A 16517-nucleotide genomic window follows, 5' to 3' on the forward strand; every position below is an offset into this window, starting at 1 on the left:
GGCCCAGCCCCATGTCCAATGCCAACCTTAGCCCGAGCTGACCCATTACCGTCGATGAGGCTCCTGTATCGTAGAGTGCCTCAACCTATAGGCACCTATGTCTACCTGGAGCCACCATCTAGTCTTATCCTCGGGCTTACAATTACGGGGAGTTTCCTCCGTCCCTTTGTTCTCTGTGGTCCGGAGGCTTTCGCGACTCTTCTTGCCTTGGGCAGCCGCTACTCGCGTCGCCGTACTCTCACCCGCTAGTTCCTGGGTCCCAGGCGTATCCTCGGGAGCGTCGGGTGGTCTCCGGGAGCTTTTGGGGCCGACGGTCTACTCTCCGACCCATTCGTACCCGTGCTCCACCACTTGAATCCGACCTCCATACCCTTCGAGGATACAGAACGCCCTGTTGCCCAGGTGAGGCACCGGCACGGTCGTTACCGCCTCGTCTGCCACTGCACTGCTGGATCTCATAGGACTCAATGACCCTTCCGAGACCTGCCTGAACCCCAGGGTTCCCCAGGGTCGCCGACGGGCCAGCGCCACGTTCGAGCGACCCGCGGCGAGAGGTCACCTCTATTGGGGACGCGGAGGGGACCTCCGTCCTCCGTTTCCCTGCCCGTTTCTCTCCGGCATCGCAATCCGGGCAGTACCTCCTAGTGAAGCCCAGCTTGCCACAGGACGAGCACTTAATAGGTTGGGAGAAATCTATCTTTCTCCTCTGACCCTCTCGCCGCTGGCCAGGAGACCCAGGGGAGGTTTTACTCCTCCCCTTATCCTGCGGCTGACCCCTTGGCCGCTTGGGGGAGTTAGCCTTCCTCACCTTGAAGTACCGGTCTATTTCGCGTCGCAGGGTCGCTACCTGTGACGACAAGTCTTTAAAACGGTCTGTCGCCTGCGTCGCGGAGATTGAAGACCGGTCCTCGGGTTTCCTGGCCTGGGTCTTCACCGGTGACTCGGGTTGCAGCTGCTCCATACCCCGATGTTTGTTCGACATGGCCGCGGTCCGGGCTCCTGCCCTGGGCGGTGGTGCCTTCGTTGACACACCCATGTGCTCGGGGTATAATGTGGACGTCTGCTCCAGCCTGGTCCTCGGGCGCTCGTCGTCCCGCATAGTGGTCTCGATTTTAGTTGCCCGGGCATGAAATTCGTCCACATTGGAGAACGCATTTCTCCGCAACTGCATACGGATGGCGGGTAGGAGATTTGCATACAACAAATGTAGTTATCGCTGCTCTGGTAACGGCGGGCGTAGTTGGGCCATCATGAAGAGGAGGTGGCAGGCGTACTCTCTTACCAACTCTCCATTTTCCTGGTACCGAGCTTAGGCCTCTTGCAGCAATCTTTGTTGCTGCAATTCGCTTGACCCAAACCAACGGCGAGCGCCAGCTACGAAGTCGGCATAACTCCTCCACTTAAACTTATTGAGCTCGTACCATGTCCTCGCAACGCCTTCAAGGAGTTCTGATACAGAGCACAAAACTTCGCCGTCGGTTAGCCCAGAACCCGCTCGTAGACCCGCTCTAGTCTTGACAGGAAGGAGTCCACGCACTCTGAAGCCGTACCCGAATATCGCAGCTTCCACCCTCGGACTATTCTACCCGCATCCCGAGTCGTGTAACATCCTGACGCCGCATTGGTATCGTACCAGGCTGATCTGTCCGGGATCGCCTGCCCTTCACCAATGTTGGCGTCTATTGGTCCTCTCCGCGGCGGCTGCTCCGTCCGTAGAGGCGCCTGCCTTTGAGGGGCCTCTCGAGGCTCACCAGGGACCGGTCTCGTGGGTTCCGGGGTACTTCCTGGTACCCTCGGATCGTAGTGACACGTGTATGTGGACTGAAAGTCCACGGTTCTCCTGGGCCGCTCCGGTGCGACACTTCGTCGATTTGTGGGGTCCGTGCTCCTCAGCTACTGGACCTCCACCTGCAGGGCGGTCACCTGGTCGCTCCACCGCGCGCATACTTGATCGTGCCTCTCCAGCATCTCCAGTATGCGATTGATCCCGACACGGTTGCGCTCGATTTCCTCTTTCAACCGCTCGGTCACGCACCGTTCCTCCTCGTCTTCTTGAGGGTGTAGCTCTTCGTTCTCGAAACGACGAGCTCTTCGCCTATCTGGCGATCCGGTGGAACCCTTACGTTCACTACTAACCCCTTCCGGGGGCCCACTGGCCACGCCGGTCTCAGCTTCCTCCGCGGGCTCTCGCTCCCCAATCTCGCTCCGACTATCCTCCTCGAGGTTGTCGAAGACCGCGAGAGTCCGCGTCAGGTTCGCCTCCACTGCCTCATCGCTGTATAACAGCATGAGCGAGTGGGCGACGAGATCCTCAGCATCAGCTGCCTCTAGCTCTTGTCGTCTGGTCTCGAGCCATCTCTTTCGGCTTCTTCGTCTACGTTGTGCCGCATCTCTATCCAACGCTGCTCCTTGGAAATCCAGGTCGATATACTCGCCCAATAGCCAATACGCCAGCCGAACCGCTTGCATCAGCTTGGGACCATCTGTACGCAACTCCAGCTGCGTCAGGTACCTGTTAAGCTATGTCGAAGGCAGTTCCGATGCCCATCGGGTTATCGCATCGGCGGTATCTTCCATACCGCCTACACTCGGGCGTAGGTGACGGTTGAGGTTATTTTACCTATTCGACTATTACCGTTTCCTATCGCCCAAGGCGTGAGCGGGGTGTTGCAATTTCTACCGGCAACTATTCTAATATGCCTTCAATCATAAGGCAACAACCCACGAGGCTCGTGGGTGTGTGCAGGTACCGCGTACCCTAAGGAAGTAAGAACTTCCACTCGCAACTACAGTCGAACCTACGGCACTGCACGCTTTCGGGAGTAGCCGACCCAAGGCACTGCACGCTGGCGGTAGCCAATCACAGCGCTGCGCCAGGTACGGGCATATGTAGCACTAAAATTGGCCCAAAAAAATTTTCGCGCAATTGGTCGTAGTTGTTTAATTAAGCAGGATATTTTTTTTATTTAATAGAACAATATTGGATTTTGTCGGCATTAAAATAATTCAATTAAAATTACTTTTTTTAATTTTAATAAAAAAGTTAAGAGGGCCCCCCCGGTGAGTGGGCTACTAGTGACGGTACTGCGCAGCGTGCAGTTTCTAGGGTATAGAGGCGCGCAGTGACTCGGGCAATGCAGTGCCGAAGGGTGCAGTGCCGTAGGTTCGACTGTACCTACCTATAGGTAGAGACTAACTGTTTGCTAGTTCCACCGGGTTAGTAAAACTAACCCCGCACACACCCAAATTGCGTGCTCTGCACTTATTGTCGCTCTGTGACTGACCCCCACCTGAAAATACTCTAAGGTGTGGATAACCACTCAAAAAAAAAACAATTTGTCACCTCTTTTTATTTTCGTTGGAGCGACTCAGGACGTCTCTTCGACCCCTGGCGTTAGTGTGCTCTCGGCTTATAAAAGCAATCGCTATTAGGTCGGAGAGACGTCTTTTCCCCACTGCAGAGCACGTACCGCACGAGCCACGTGTACTTCACCCGCTCACACGCTAACACACACGCGCGCAAACGTCTCTCTCTCTCCCGTGCGTCTCTCACTCTCTACGTGCAAATCGAATCCCCTTGTGTGAGTCCTAAAACTTGTTGGGCGCCATGTAACAGGCTGCCGCCTAGCCGCAAATCCCGGGTAATCGTAGTCCTCAATACGGCCAGACGGTGCGCTATTAACTGTATACTTCCCGCACACTTACTCACCTCGATCCGCTGTACGCTGAGCGATTTGACTTGGGTGCGCGATCCCTCCGCACAGTGGCGCTGGTGCGCTAGTTTACTAGCGCTCCGTCGGACACCGCAAGCACCTCGGTCGACGAGCAGCTCCTACTACGCTCGCACAATCCGTGCTAGGTTACCGGCGCATTCGAATCGAATGTCAACAATAACACCGATACCGGACAAAGGGAGGACTAAATAATAAGATCGTTCTCGAGGATCTCTAACCACTTTATTCGATTAACTCTGAACTTGTATAAGGGAGGGATTTGCCGAGAGACTAACGCACGCTGTTTCGATACAACAATTCGAACGGGGAGAGAGAGTAAATCTCGCGAACGTCGCGGACTATTCGCACGCACGCTACCAGTAAATTCGCCGCGCACGCTGCGCGGGATCGCACGCTAACACGATTGAAAAAGTGCTGTGCACCTACCGCCGGGGATACGGTGGCCAACCATATCTGACTATACTGCTGGACGACGAACTGTCTCTGCGACTGCTTCTCCGCTGGGGCTGTCGCGTTGCTGTTGAAGCCGCTCAGGTTGATCTCGTAGCTGCCGAGGCCGCGCACGTTGAGCAGTGTGCGCACTCGGCACTCCACTCACAATTATCTGTACCACTAATTATCTGTTCTAACTCACGGTATCACTCGGCTGAGAAAGAACACTCTATTTTCCGATACCAAAAGCTGCGAGATCGCCTGACTGAAGGACACAGTCATACTGGCTCGCTAACTCTCCCGTCCCGGTCATTGCTCCCAACGCGCCCTCTCTCTCTCTCTCTAACCCAAACCGATCGCGGCTGTTACGCTCAACCACGCTTAGTAGCTCACGCGAGTCCAAACGATTTTCGGCAATCGTTGCATTATTAACAAAATACCAATTATTTTTAATGATATATACCTATTGTTTAATAATAAAAATAATAAAAATAAAAATAATTAAGGGAAATTTTAATATCAGGATTGTACAGTATAATACCAAGTATTAATCCTTTATTACAACAGAATAAAAATAAATTCGACTATTTCACAAAAGGAAATATTTCGCAAACGCGCACATTAAATTTCAAACGATCATACGTAATATAATATTCAAAAAGGAATTTTGCTAAGGCGCATTTCAAATTTCAAATATTTCTAAACAAAAGAATCACGTTGCTAACACCACTCGGCCAAGTAAACAGAAAATGTGGGATCGGAAGAAAGATGCACCCGATCTTAGAAATGAAAGCTCTAATTACGCTTACGCGACTGTTGCAGAAAAAAACGAAACTCTGCCGAATTCCTGAGGAAATTGTCTTATAAATTAAAAAAATTTTTATTAACGCGTAAGAAAAGAGAAAAGATAAAAGCCTGAGAAACCACGCTCTGCTACTAGTTCATAGGTGGCAATTTACGCGAGGCGAATTTGCCCCGTAGTAGGCCTATTTAACAGCCGAGCGGCCTTTGACTCGGGCAGCAGTTAGGCTTTCGGGCACCCCGACCCGTTCGTGCGTTAATAATGAAATCCTTATTAATTATAATCCAGCACTCGATATCGCGATTGTAAAAAAATATTTAATCGGACGTGTATAACAATTTTCGCTTGTTTGAAAGCATTATTTCGGAAACCTGATATCAGAATCGTTATCTGCGACCCCTAAAACCCTTTAGATATGAATTTTAGAGTATTGGTATCAATATAGGAAATCTTCTTGCCCGCCATTTTAGATCCGCCATCTTGGATACACAATTTTTGAAATCTGATGTCAAATTATTATTCAGCGACCCCAAAAACCTTTGTATACCAAATTTGAAAGGGATACTCTCATTATTCGCGTCAATAATGAATTTCTCCCCAAAAATTCAATTTTTTTCTTCTCTGTTCATTTAAAAATATTAAAAAATAACCCAATATATTGATTTCAACAGCAAAATTATGTTTTTGAACTATTAATGAACTGAAAGAATGCAAAAGACCCTGTTGAAATCCATAATGTTGTTCTAAAATGGCAAAAGAAGCAATAAATCAATGTGTTCATCAGGATGGACACTGTGCTTCAAAGGGTTAATAAAAAAAAAGAAAAATGTAATAGTTTTTCTTTTTTTATAACGGGGAAGCAGATGGATACACTTATAGGCATTTATATTTATAATATTTATTCTAGTCGGTTTCACAACATAAATAAGTTAAGCAAAATAGAGAGAAAGATATATAGACGCGTAATCTTCACCTCGCGTTATCTATTATGTTTTTTTATTACATAAAAAAGTGGTACTCACTTCGTGTTAATATTGTAAATATAAATTGGTTCGAAATATTGTTTGCTTCGTTATGTGAGCAATAGCTTTTCTTTGAATCTGGTCAGAGTAACTGTTCCTATATATTTTTTTATCCAATAATGTGGCAACATACAATAAAATGATAATTCCTGTGATTTTCGTTTACACAAAATTATTAAAACGAATGTACTCGACACTTCTGATACTTAATTATAACTCAAACTCTTATAATCTCAAACTCTTATTATAGATTTAAATGCAGTAGGAAAAATGCAGCCTTTTTAATTGAGCGCTCACTGCTAACTGATGAATTTAATTTGCTCGTTCTCACCGTTTGGTTATATATCTTTTTTTTCTCTCTCATTCCTCACACTCCATCTCTCTCTAGTGCATACGTTTTAATCGTTTCGTATTACTTAAACTAAGACGCTGAGTGCAGCATGCTGTCGCAGCATACCTCAGCAGCTGTGCTCAGCGTCTCCCACTCGCTCCCGCCAAGACGCGCATACGAGTGGAACTCCCGAAAGCGAGAGTCTAATCTAACAAAAAAAAAGAAAATGATCCGTCACGTAACACTCCATGTGAAGCTAATCTTCGCCTCGATTTCAGTTGTCTGACGCTGCGCTGGTCTCCTATAGTGCTCGGAACAAAGCACTGCTGAGCGCACGGGTTTGGTACGGACTAGAAAAGCGAAATAAATCTCGGGATGCCGAAATTTTTCATTAAAATACACGCGCGCGGTATAGATTTATTTTTCTCGATGAACTACATGTCGCTACGCATCTTTAGACCGAGAAATTTTCCGACGCACTTATTTTATAACACGCACGCGTCACACGGCCCGACCGAGTATGAGAGAGAGAACACTAATTTCTATAGTGGATTACATTTTACGCTTCGCTCACAAATCGAATTTTCAAATTACTTTATACTTCTGACATGCTGCAGCAATCAGTGACGTCAGAGAAGCCTCGCGATGACTCAAAGCTGTCGCTCTCTACCGGAATCTATTAACGCAGGCGATACGATGCTGAAGAGTCGCCCTAGCTGCGCCTTGATCTTCCTTACAGTTTACGAACGATTATCCTGTGTACGTACTCGCTTATGGAATCAACGAAGGCGATGTTAATGGTGGTGGAGATCCCACTTGGAATTTCACTTTGTCCCCGTTAGCTTAGCTTTAAAGGCCGAACGTTTGACACTTTAACTCTTTCGCTGGGTTCTTTTGTTTTTTACACTCACTTTCTCGCATTCTTCGCGATACTGCCGATTCCGACAATACTTCTCCTTCTCCCTTTCTCTGCCTAGTCGCCGCATGTTGTCAACCGGTAGTGCTGTCTCTCTCGCTCTCTTGCTTGCCTCCGCGTCTACACGTTTCTTTCTAATTCAATATATTCTCGCGAGCGGACATCTTAACTTTCGAAAATCGGTTTCTCTACTCCCAAGCACGGGGGAAGTTCTCTATTAACGAGTTTACTCATTACATCGCGTAATAAACAATATATTTCGCATAGATGTGACGTCACACTTTTTATATGACAATGATTTTGATCAAGTGGCCTAACACGTATATATGAGGTAGCACTTTAGTTTTTATAGCTATATTCTTTATTTTTGGGTATGTGGCAGCTTGCACATTGTACAGTGAGAAAAAAAATAGATTAGACCGGACCGTTATAAGGTATATAATTTACAGTGTAAGTAATTGTTTTTGTACGAAAAAATAAAAATTATCCTCAAATATGTGACGGATATAAAACCTGTAATTTCTACCATATTTCTGAATATCTAACATATTATTATCACACTTATTGAATAATTTTTTAATTAAAAGATAATGGCAATATTTTTACCTGAAGATAACTAGTCAAACTCAAGGCATATTAACTGTTAGATATCATTTTAGAAAATTCGAATAATTTCGGACCTATATTCGACATTATTTTGAATGTGATAAGCGATTTTCTAGGAAAACTGCACCAGCAGTCTTTTCAGAGACTGTTTTTTAGATGATTACCGTTATTGAGAATGATAAGATGGTGAAAATGTACGTCAGAACGCAAGACATATAAGAGGATTAAGAAGCTAAAATTATTTGTTATCAGTTTTTATTAATTATATAATCAAATTCGTGAATTTTTCATTATTTCTATAAATCAAATATTTGTTCTGATATTGCTGGTTCTTTCTAAAAATTTTTAAACATATATAAATAAATCTCTATATTCATTTTACTCACTTGATTCACGGTGCTCTGGAAGCAAACATGAATAAATAAGTAATGTTGCATATATCTATTTGATACTTCGTACAAAATTGTACAATATTATGAAAATGACATGTAATTTAGATGTTACTGAGACTTCTAGAAGTTCATAACTCTTTTGAAATTCTTAAATGTGAGATTCGTAAGATGGTTGTAACTTAAATGAAAAACAATCTTTAACGACAGTTTGAAACTTTTTAAAGGCATTCACGTAATCCATGCACCCAGATAGACCACTCTGTTGGATATGACAATAGTATTGTGATGATAAACGTTCGATTCGCGCTACCGTCTTAATCACGAGACTGCCCGCGAGGGCAGCACCTGCCGGCCAGGGGAAAGAAAAAGGGAACTCGGTCCGGGATGGGGTAGAACGCGCGTGAAGAGAAAGGGACCAGTGAGTTAGTCTCTGGCATCGGCAACGGACAGTATGTATGAGCGTGATAACCTCGGAACAAAGAAAAGGATACAGAAATTAGCAAATTGTAATTGACCTGTCGCTGCTGTTATCATTACATCCGGATAGCCAATACGTCATCGTAGACCAGTCACTAAGTTGCCGAATCGACCCGGTGGAAGCGGCAGGGCGATCGAGGAGGCCTTGTTTACAGCGAAAGTGACAACCTGAGCTGTACAGCGGAAAACCTCGACAGATTGTTCCCCCTGATAACGCGACAAAATAGTTAAGGTAAGCTGGCCAGCTTCTGTCATAATTATATCGAATAGCCGCTCGTAATATTTTAACTCTCCCCTCGCAAAATCGTGCGCAAGCGTTACGAAACCCGTAATGAGCGAGCGAGTGAACAATTCGGATGAGCAACGGCGAACAAAATGGCGGTGCGCAACGCTGTCGCACATTTTCAGTAAATGTTTATACGCGGGCCAAATGCGTTGTAAAAGCAACGGAAATAAACGAATCTGTGCGATCAAAACGATAATTTACTTTCGTTTCTTTTTTTGTTATTTAGTTGGTTGACTGTTACCCTTCCATCCCCGCCTCTCGATTAGTTAAAATCGCTTGTATTCGAATTCTTCGCGCTTCAGTTCTAATACTCCCCAGCTAAACATTAAAATCAGCTAGTACACGTGCGATATCTCTATCGGGGCATAAGCACACGCGTGCAGAAATTTAACCCCGTTACATATACGATATATCCGTTGAAGTTTGTCAATCTTATTTAGCAAGGCTTTACATGCGTTTCAAATCAAGAGCAGCTACCGTTATTATAGCTTTTTTCAAATTGGCATTGTTAAACCTATTTTTTCGCGATATCAGGATACTGTTTTTGCATACAATGTGTTAACAATCCCTAGCAACTGCTGTAATTCCGGATGAGCAAGAATAGTCAAATGTAATTTCTCGTTAACTATTGAATAAAAGAAAGGTGAATGTATACAGTTTTAAATATTTTTCAGTTTTGTCTTTACGCCTCCACTTTTACGCGAAGTATCGTAATTATAAAGATAACTTGATGTAGTCCTTAAAGTTCCAAAATTGCTTAGATTTTTTTTTTGACATCGTACCAAACACATGGACAATACTCGCACTGCTTGATAAACCCTCCAATAATATTGGAAAGTTTTAAATCTGTCGTGATTTTTCCAGGATATTCATTCAATAACTCATTTATTTTTAATTTTTCTTAAAAAATCTTCACAGTATTGTGATTTTCTTGTGTATTTGGCGCAAGAGTAATGATGAATATTTGCTTCACCCTGCTATCCTTCCACTTTACAGAATTTTTATTAAAACTACCTTTTGTTTTTTATTGCAATAATAAAGTAAATTTTAAAGAACCATCGCTACCAGCAATATCAATATTTAAATGAAAATAAAAAATTTTGTGACTTTCCATTATTTTTTTCACATATTGCATTAACTTGTAACAGATAACAGCATAACTTAGTACTTTTTTTTACAAGTTATTTTGTATAATTTCAAAATCAAATGAACATAGTTCAAAAAATGTATTCAAATCGTGAGATTTTCAAACGATTGCTTCATGAGCATGCGTTTATACGAGGTGTATTCAAAAAGTAAGGTGACTTTTCAAATTTGACGGGCAACGTACTTTCGATTATCGATATTTTTGTTTTGTTATGTTGGTACACTCTTCCCGAACAACTGTACCAAATTTCAAGTGTATAGCATTTTTTGTTTGGTTGTGAGAGGCGTAAAGGTTGTAAGTGTTTTGCGTGCTCGGCGATTTCTTGTTATCGAAAAATATGGATCAAAGGATTTGCATCAAATTTTGTGTAAAAAATAAAATAAAGTGCTCGAAACACTTGAAATATTGACGGTGGCATACGGTGAAACTGTTCTGAGTAAAAAAAATGTTTACAAGTGGTACAAACTCTTCCAAGATGGCCAGGAAGATGCCAATGACGAGCCTCGCTCTGGACGCCCAAGCACGTCAACAACTGATGAAAACGTTCAAGCAGTGAAGAAAATTGTTCTGGAAAATCGTCGAATCACTATCAGAGAAGTTGCAGAGGATGTTGGTATATCGCTTGGCTCGTGCCATGAAATTTTTTCTAACGTTTTGGGCATGAGACGTGTGTCAGCGAAGTTTGTTCCGAAATTGCTAAATTTTGACCAAAAGAACCGTCGCATGAGCATCGCTCAAGAACTGTTGAATGACGTCAACGACGACCCAGATTTAATCAAAAGGGTCATAACTGGTGACGAATCATGGGTATATGGTTATGATATCGAAACCAAAGTCCAATCGTCCCAATGGAAGCGCCCAGATGAGCCAAGACCGAAAAAAGAACGCCAAGTTCGATCAAATGTCAAAGTTTTGCTCACTGTTTTCTTCGATTACCATGGCGTGGTGCATCAGGAGTTCTTACCATATGGACGTACGGTCAATAAACAGTATTATCTTGAAGTTATGCGCCGTTTGCGAGAAGCAATACGAAGAAAACGCCCAGAATTGTGGAAAAACAATTCATGGCTTTTGTATCACGATAATGCCCCTGCTCACTCATCTTTGCTTGTGAGAGATTTTTTGGCCAAAAACAACACCACAATCATGCCTCAGCCACCATATTCACCGGATTTGGCCCCATGTGACTTTTTCTTGTTCCCAAAACTAAAGAGACCTATGAAAGGACGGAGATTTGCAACGATTGAAGAGATAAAGACTGCATCGGTGGAAGAGCTCAAGGCTACACCGAAAAGTGCTTATGAGAAGTGCTTTGAGGATTGGAAAAACCGTTGGCATAAATGTATTGTATCTGAGGGGGATTACTTTGAAGGGGACAACATAAATTTTGATAAATAAATAAATATTTTTTCTTAAAAATACAAAGTCACCTTACTTTTTGAACACACCTCGTATAATATTTTGAGAGCATGTTTTCTGACGTATGAATGATGAAAACTTATGGAACTGACGATCTGATAAATTCGCATTAATTTTCAAATCAATTAAATCATTGGATGATATTTGACGACATTTTTGTTCTAGATTAACAGTAATATTTAACGGGATATTATGTTGTGCAACGGTAGTCGATTCAATTAATCGATCCGTTCGCGATACGGTAATACTCGCGACGCTAGAGCGAACGACTAAGAGAGAGAGAGAGAGAGAGAGAGAGAGAGCGCGAGAGTTTAAAAGTTTCAGTTAAGCCTCAGCTGTTACTTGAATAGTACCGCCAAATAGTTTTGCACAGTGTTCCTCCGTTTTCCATAATAAAAAGTTTACTTGGATTTTTGATACGTGCGAATGTTAGCGAGGAAGCATCACAGTAGCAGCATTACAGTAGCAGCAATTATAGCAGCAGAGCAACAGCAGATATTTCGAGTGAGACAGCGCAGCCTGTTCCCGCAGAGCACCACTGATTTTGCTGGATAAACAATTACGGCTGATCACCGTAATTGCACTGCAGGGTAGGTGTACCTCCCTTTTATTGCGCGACAAAATACTAGCGAGAGTATTTTGTCTATCACGATCGTTATTTTTTTGTATTCGTGCCGAGCGTTAGTTTTCGCGGCAAAGTTTCGAATTCTCTCTCTCTCTCTCCCCGTATTATTATTAATTATTGTAAAATCCTATTCGCGTGTGTTAGTCTTTCGGTCCGTAAAAGACTGTAGTTTATTTAAATTAAACGTGAATAATTTTATTCATCGCATTACGTCATTTTCGTTTCCTATTAGTTTAACGGATCTATTACGGATTAAATTTTAAGTCGATTTCATCTAGGGGATTAGGTGGAATAAGTATTAGGTCACTCACACCAAAGATAGATCGAGTGTCACAAGTCAGGTGACTTAAGGTGAGTTCAACTCTGTTGGAAAGAATACACTGAAACGAAAGTATTAAACGTAAAGGCGAATACACGTATACTTATACGTGTTTAACGGAGCGGCGTTTAGCTCTGCATCGTGGGAATTTGTGCTTTAATAAATTCTTATTGTACTAGCTAATCCACCCCGTTACGGTTGTTAAAATAAGGATACTTCAATATTTGCATTTCTAGATTTGATTGCCAATTTATCATCGACTATTTTTCTTTTCAATAATTTGGGAGTCAAATGCTCATTTTTGGCTTTTTAATTCTTTTATTAATATTTTCTAGTAATGTAGTTGAATTTCAATTATGTCTAACATTTTTAGCTATTACAGTAAAACACTTTGAACAACGTTTTTTGTTCTCTAACAGTTTTGACATGATATTTCTTTCACTATTAAATTTCTCGGTATGCCCTTGTCGATATCTGATTTTGATACATCAATTGTACTCACAATCTATATCCGATTTAGAAGTACTATGAGCTGTCCTGTTGAAATGATATCATGAATAATCTGGCGTTTTGAGTGAACTTTTTAACCCTGCATTTGCATTAGTTTTCGTAATTTGTAGCCGACATACATTACACACTACAGAAGTAAGCATGAATTATTTTCATTGAAATTCGGAAATAACTTTTTGATATCACTTCCGATTTAACCTGTAATTTTATAATATTTTCTTTTTGGTTTCTTTTTGCACATTAAACTCATACTTAGTCGACTTTGTTCAGTTCATCTAGGGATGAAATATGCCCTTTATCACAATTTCTTGTGTTCACCAGATATCAAGTTTGAATTATTAGAAAAAATTAAAAATTAAAATTAAAAATTAGAAAAAATTAGAATATGATTTCTCGTTTTTTAATTCAGATAAAAATTTTATTTTGATCTTGCAAGCTCATTTCAATAATTTTCAAAAACAGAAATAAATTACTGTCACTCATCTTGCTAGTTTGATTTGCGAAATTCTCATCTATTTGCTCTATTTATGGTATATTCATTTTTCTTAGTTAATCTAATTTGATTTTTATGATATTGTATATAAAAATCATTTTACTGTTTTTGCTTGTATTGTAATAGTTTTGATGCTCAATATTTCATTTGTTTAACGATTTTTCTGTTTATTAGGGAAGCTCTAAGTGAAATTCCAGCCTGGTGATAATTTATTGATGTGGGAGTGATTGATATGGTTTTATATGTAAAATTTCAGGAGGAATTCAATGGTGCATTCTAAAAAAATCTAAAAAATTTTTTTCTATATTTAAAAAAAAAATTTTTGTTTTAAATTTTTAATTTTTGACCTATACCAGCTACAGCTTAATCCATACGTAATGTTATTCATTCAAAGAATCATTCAAAAAATCTGTAAACAAATTTTGAGCCTGAAATATTAAAAACTGCGGGACTAGTTCCATTTTTATTGTTACCTTAATTATCACTCGGCTGTGTTGTCGTATGCGGAAGCCGCGAACGATCACGTGTTGCACCGAAAAATGTATTTGTTAGGTGTTTAAAATAAATTTGAATGTATTTGAAAGAAGAGACTCGAGTGCCGATAGTTTCCCCGTCCAAAGCGTAGGCTTTGTTCTTAGTGGAAGCCAGATCTGCTAGGTTGTCAACAGGCGGGGTGGCGATGGAACAGCGAATGGGGTATCACCAAGCGATGCTTAGTTTAATAACCGATTTTCGCGTGGTTTTACAATGATAGCTGCTGTGCAGTAGTGCGAATTGCTGCAATAGAGCATGCGCGGAAGTTGATCGTAACGTTTCATTGTCACGCAAGACTATTATAATGTTGTTACATCAGAAATAGTGTTGGATTTCGACTGTATCTCTCATTGTATTCGAATGTTATTGTATTTCTTGATCCCTTCATCTCTCATTTGTATGTCTGTGAATCCATCACCAAACGGAATCTTCACGATTAAAGCGCACTACTATACTTCGAACCCACTCTTAAATAATTTGATGACGATTAATAAAATGACGAAATTAGAATGAAAAGAACTTATTTCTTAAATATTCAGAAGACTATCTCAATTAATTAAAGTTTCGAAATATTGTATATAGGAGTTAGAAGTTTCAATGTTTCGAAATTTAAATCAACAGTTAGAAATATCGAGACTAGATTGAAGTTATAAAAAATATAAAATTTAATGGATTTTTGAATTCAATCTTTTTTATGTTATAGGTTTTTAAGAATGCTAGTATCAAGAAATGGAGATTTATTAGTTAAAATTCATAGTAGTGAAAAAGACCGTAAGTGTTAAATTTTAGGTTTTTTCAAGATCTATCGATCTCTATCGAAGTTTTTTACCTGTCACCGACATTTTCAAAAATATAATTGATTAAAGAAATTAAAAAATTTTAGAAAATTGACACTTTTTAAAGTAATATAAAAATAGAAAAAATCACTTTAAACATTTTCGCATCCCATAGTATTTTATCTCTACTTAAATTTGCCTTGTTTTATTTTCATTCTATGATCAATAGAATCGGGAATATTTTTGTTTGAAGAATGGCTTTTCTTCCACAAAATTTTTGGAATTTTATGACCGGATTGCATGTACATAACATTTAAAAAAATAAGTTTGTTATAGAATAAAGTTACTTTGCATACCATAAAACCAGCACTGCTTCTCTCCAAAACGTGGCCTAAGAAAGCTTTGTCCAGGTAACCGGGGGAGATGGTCGAGAAAGGCGGCGAGGCCGGCAACAACGAGCGGTCCACCCCAAGCGTATGCTCCATAGAAGCGTAGTCTTAGTAGCTCTTGGCCCTTTTCCAGGCTTGCCGGTCTCAGGTCTCTGCAAGTTGATAACGCCCATGTTCTCGTTATTATTTACTAACATCAATAATGTTATATTTGAAGCATCATTATTTTATGGTAACGGATTTTATCTTCGTGCGTGCGCGCGGACGCGTGTATAATATGCTCCTCAAAAATATTTTAATCCGATGACACCCACAACTACCCACGCGCGCACACACCTATATACGCACGCACATACACAAACACACGCACTAACACACTCAAGGATATTACTGGTTCCCCTACTGGGCGCCTCTTCAGGAGGTGGATAGGAGAGTGCTTGTTAGATATGGAGAGTACCGGATAAATCAAATACACGGGGTGAACTAAAACTAGAGTAGGAGAAGAAACCCCGAAGATAAACCAAAGATAGATAGTGAGTTCACAATAACACTACCCCAAGTGGGTACCAGCATTACCGAGAATCCCACCGATGATTCCGATCGCCAAGTCCACGTTTTTTTTTTGTGAGAACCAAACTCAGGATAAAATAGAAGTAGACGTAATTAACGTCAAAAATGAGCAGCGAAAGGCCTGCATTACGCAGAAAAAGACAAAGCTCGATCGACTTAGAGATAAAATTGATTAACTAATCGAGCCATCTTCATGCTTCTTACTGAGATTGTACGAAAGATTGTTGGAGATAGAGGGAAAATCTGTATAGGCCTCGAAGTTGCAGAGTAAAAGAAGTGCTTAGACTACAGTAAAGCTACTGGTGTTAGTACACGAGCCGTATCGCGAAACCCTGCAAAAGCGAAATCGACAGATCGGATCTCTGCATTAAATGCGGTGGAACTGAACACAGATGGTGTAACTGGATACCGAATTCATCAAATCACCAAGATGCATACTATGTACTGAGAAAAAAGACAAGTTCTGAGACTACGTGGAGGGAGTACAAGGTGTCTGACCATCAATTGGAACAACAGTGGAGAAACAAAGACACGGTGATGAAGATAATGCAGCACAACACAAACTACTATGAGGGGGTGCACGACCTGCTAATCCAAACGGTCAGAGAAATGAATCCGTGCTCAAAATTCAAAAAGTTTTCTTGCAAAATTAAATATGACGGGTCTTTTTACAAAAAAAAGTGAACTATCCAAAAATTTTTTTATCAATTTTTTTTTAATATAAAATATATCATGCT

General features: G+C 41.3%; 1 protein-coding gene across 1 annotated transcript in view; it reads right to left on the reverse strand.

Annotated features, from left to right (window-relative positions):
* LOC131674381 (probable G-protein coupled receptor Mth-like 1) overlaps positions 1 to 16517 on the reverse strand; it is a 567109-nt gene that overhangs the window by 96709 nt on the left and 453883 nt on the right. Inside the window, exon 6 of the mRNA XM_058953025.1 lies at positions 15178 to 15362. Coding sequence (XP_058809008.1) covers positions 15178 to 15362 — 185 coding nt within the window. The remainder of the gene's footprint in view (positions 1 to 15177; positions 15363 to 16517) is intronic.

Source organism: Phymastichus coffea, unplaced genomic scaffold (assembly GCF_024137745.1).
Source record: "Phymastichus coffea isolate CEN01 unplaced genomic scaffold, Cenicafe_Pcof_1.1 PCOF00014, whole genome shotgun sequence".
NCBI classification, from domain to species: domain Eukaryota; kingdom Metazoa; phylum Arthropoda; class Insecta; order Hymenoptera; family Eulophidae; genus Phymastichus; species Phymastichus coffea.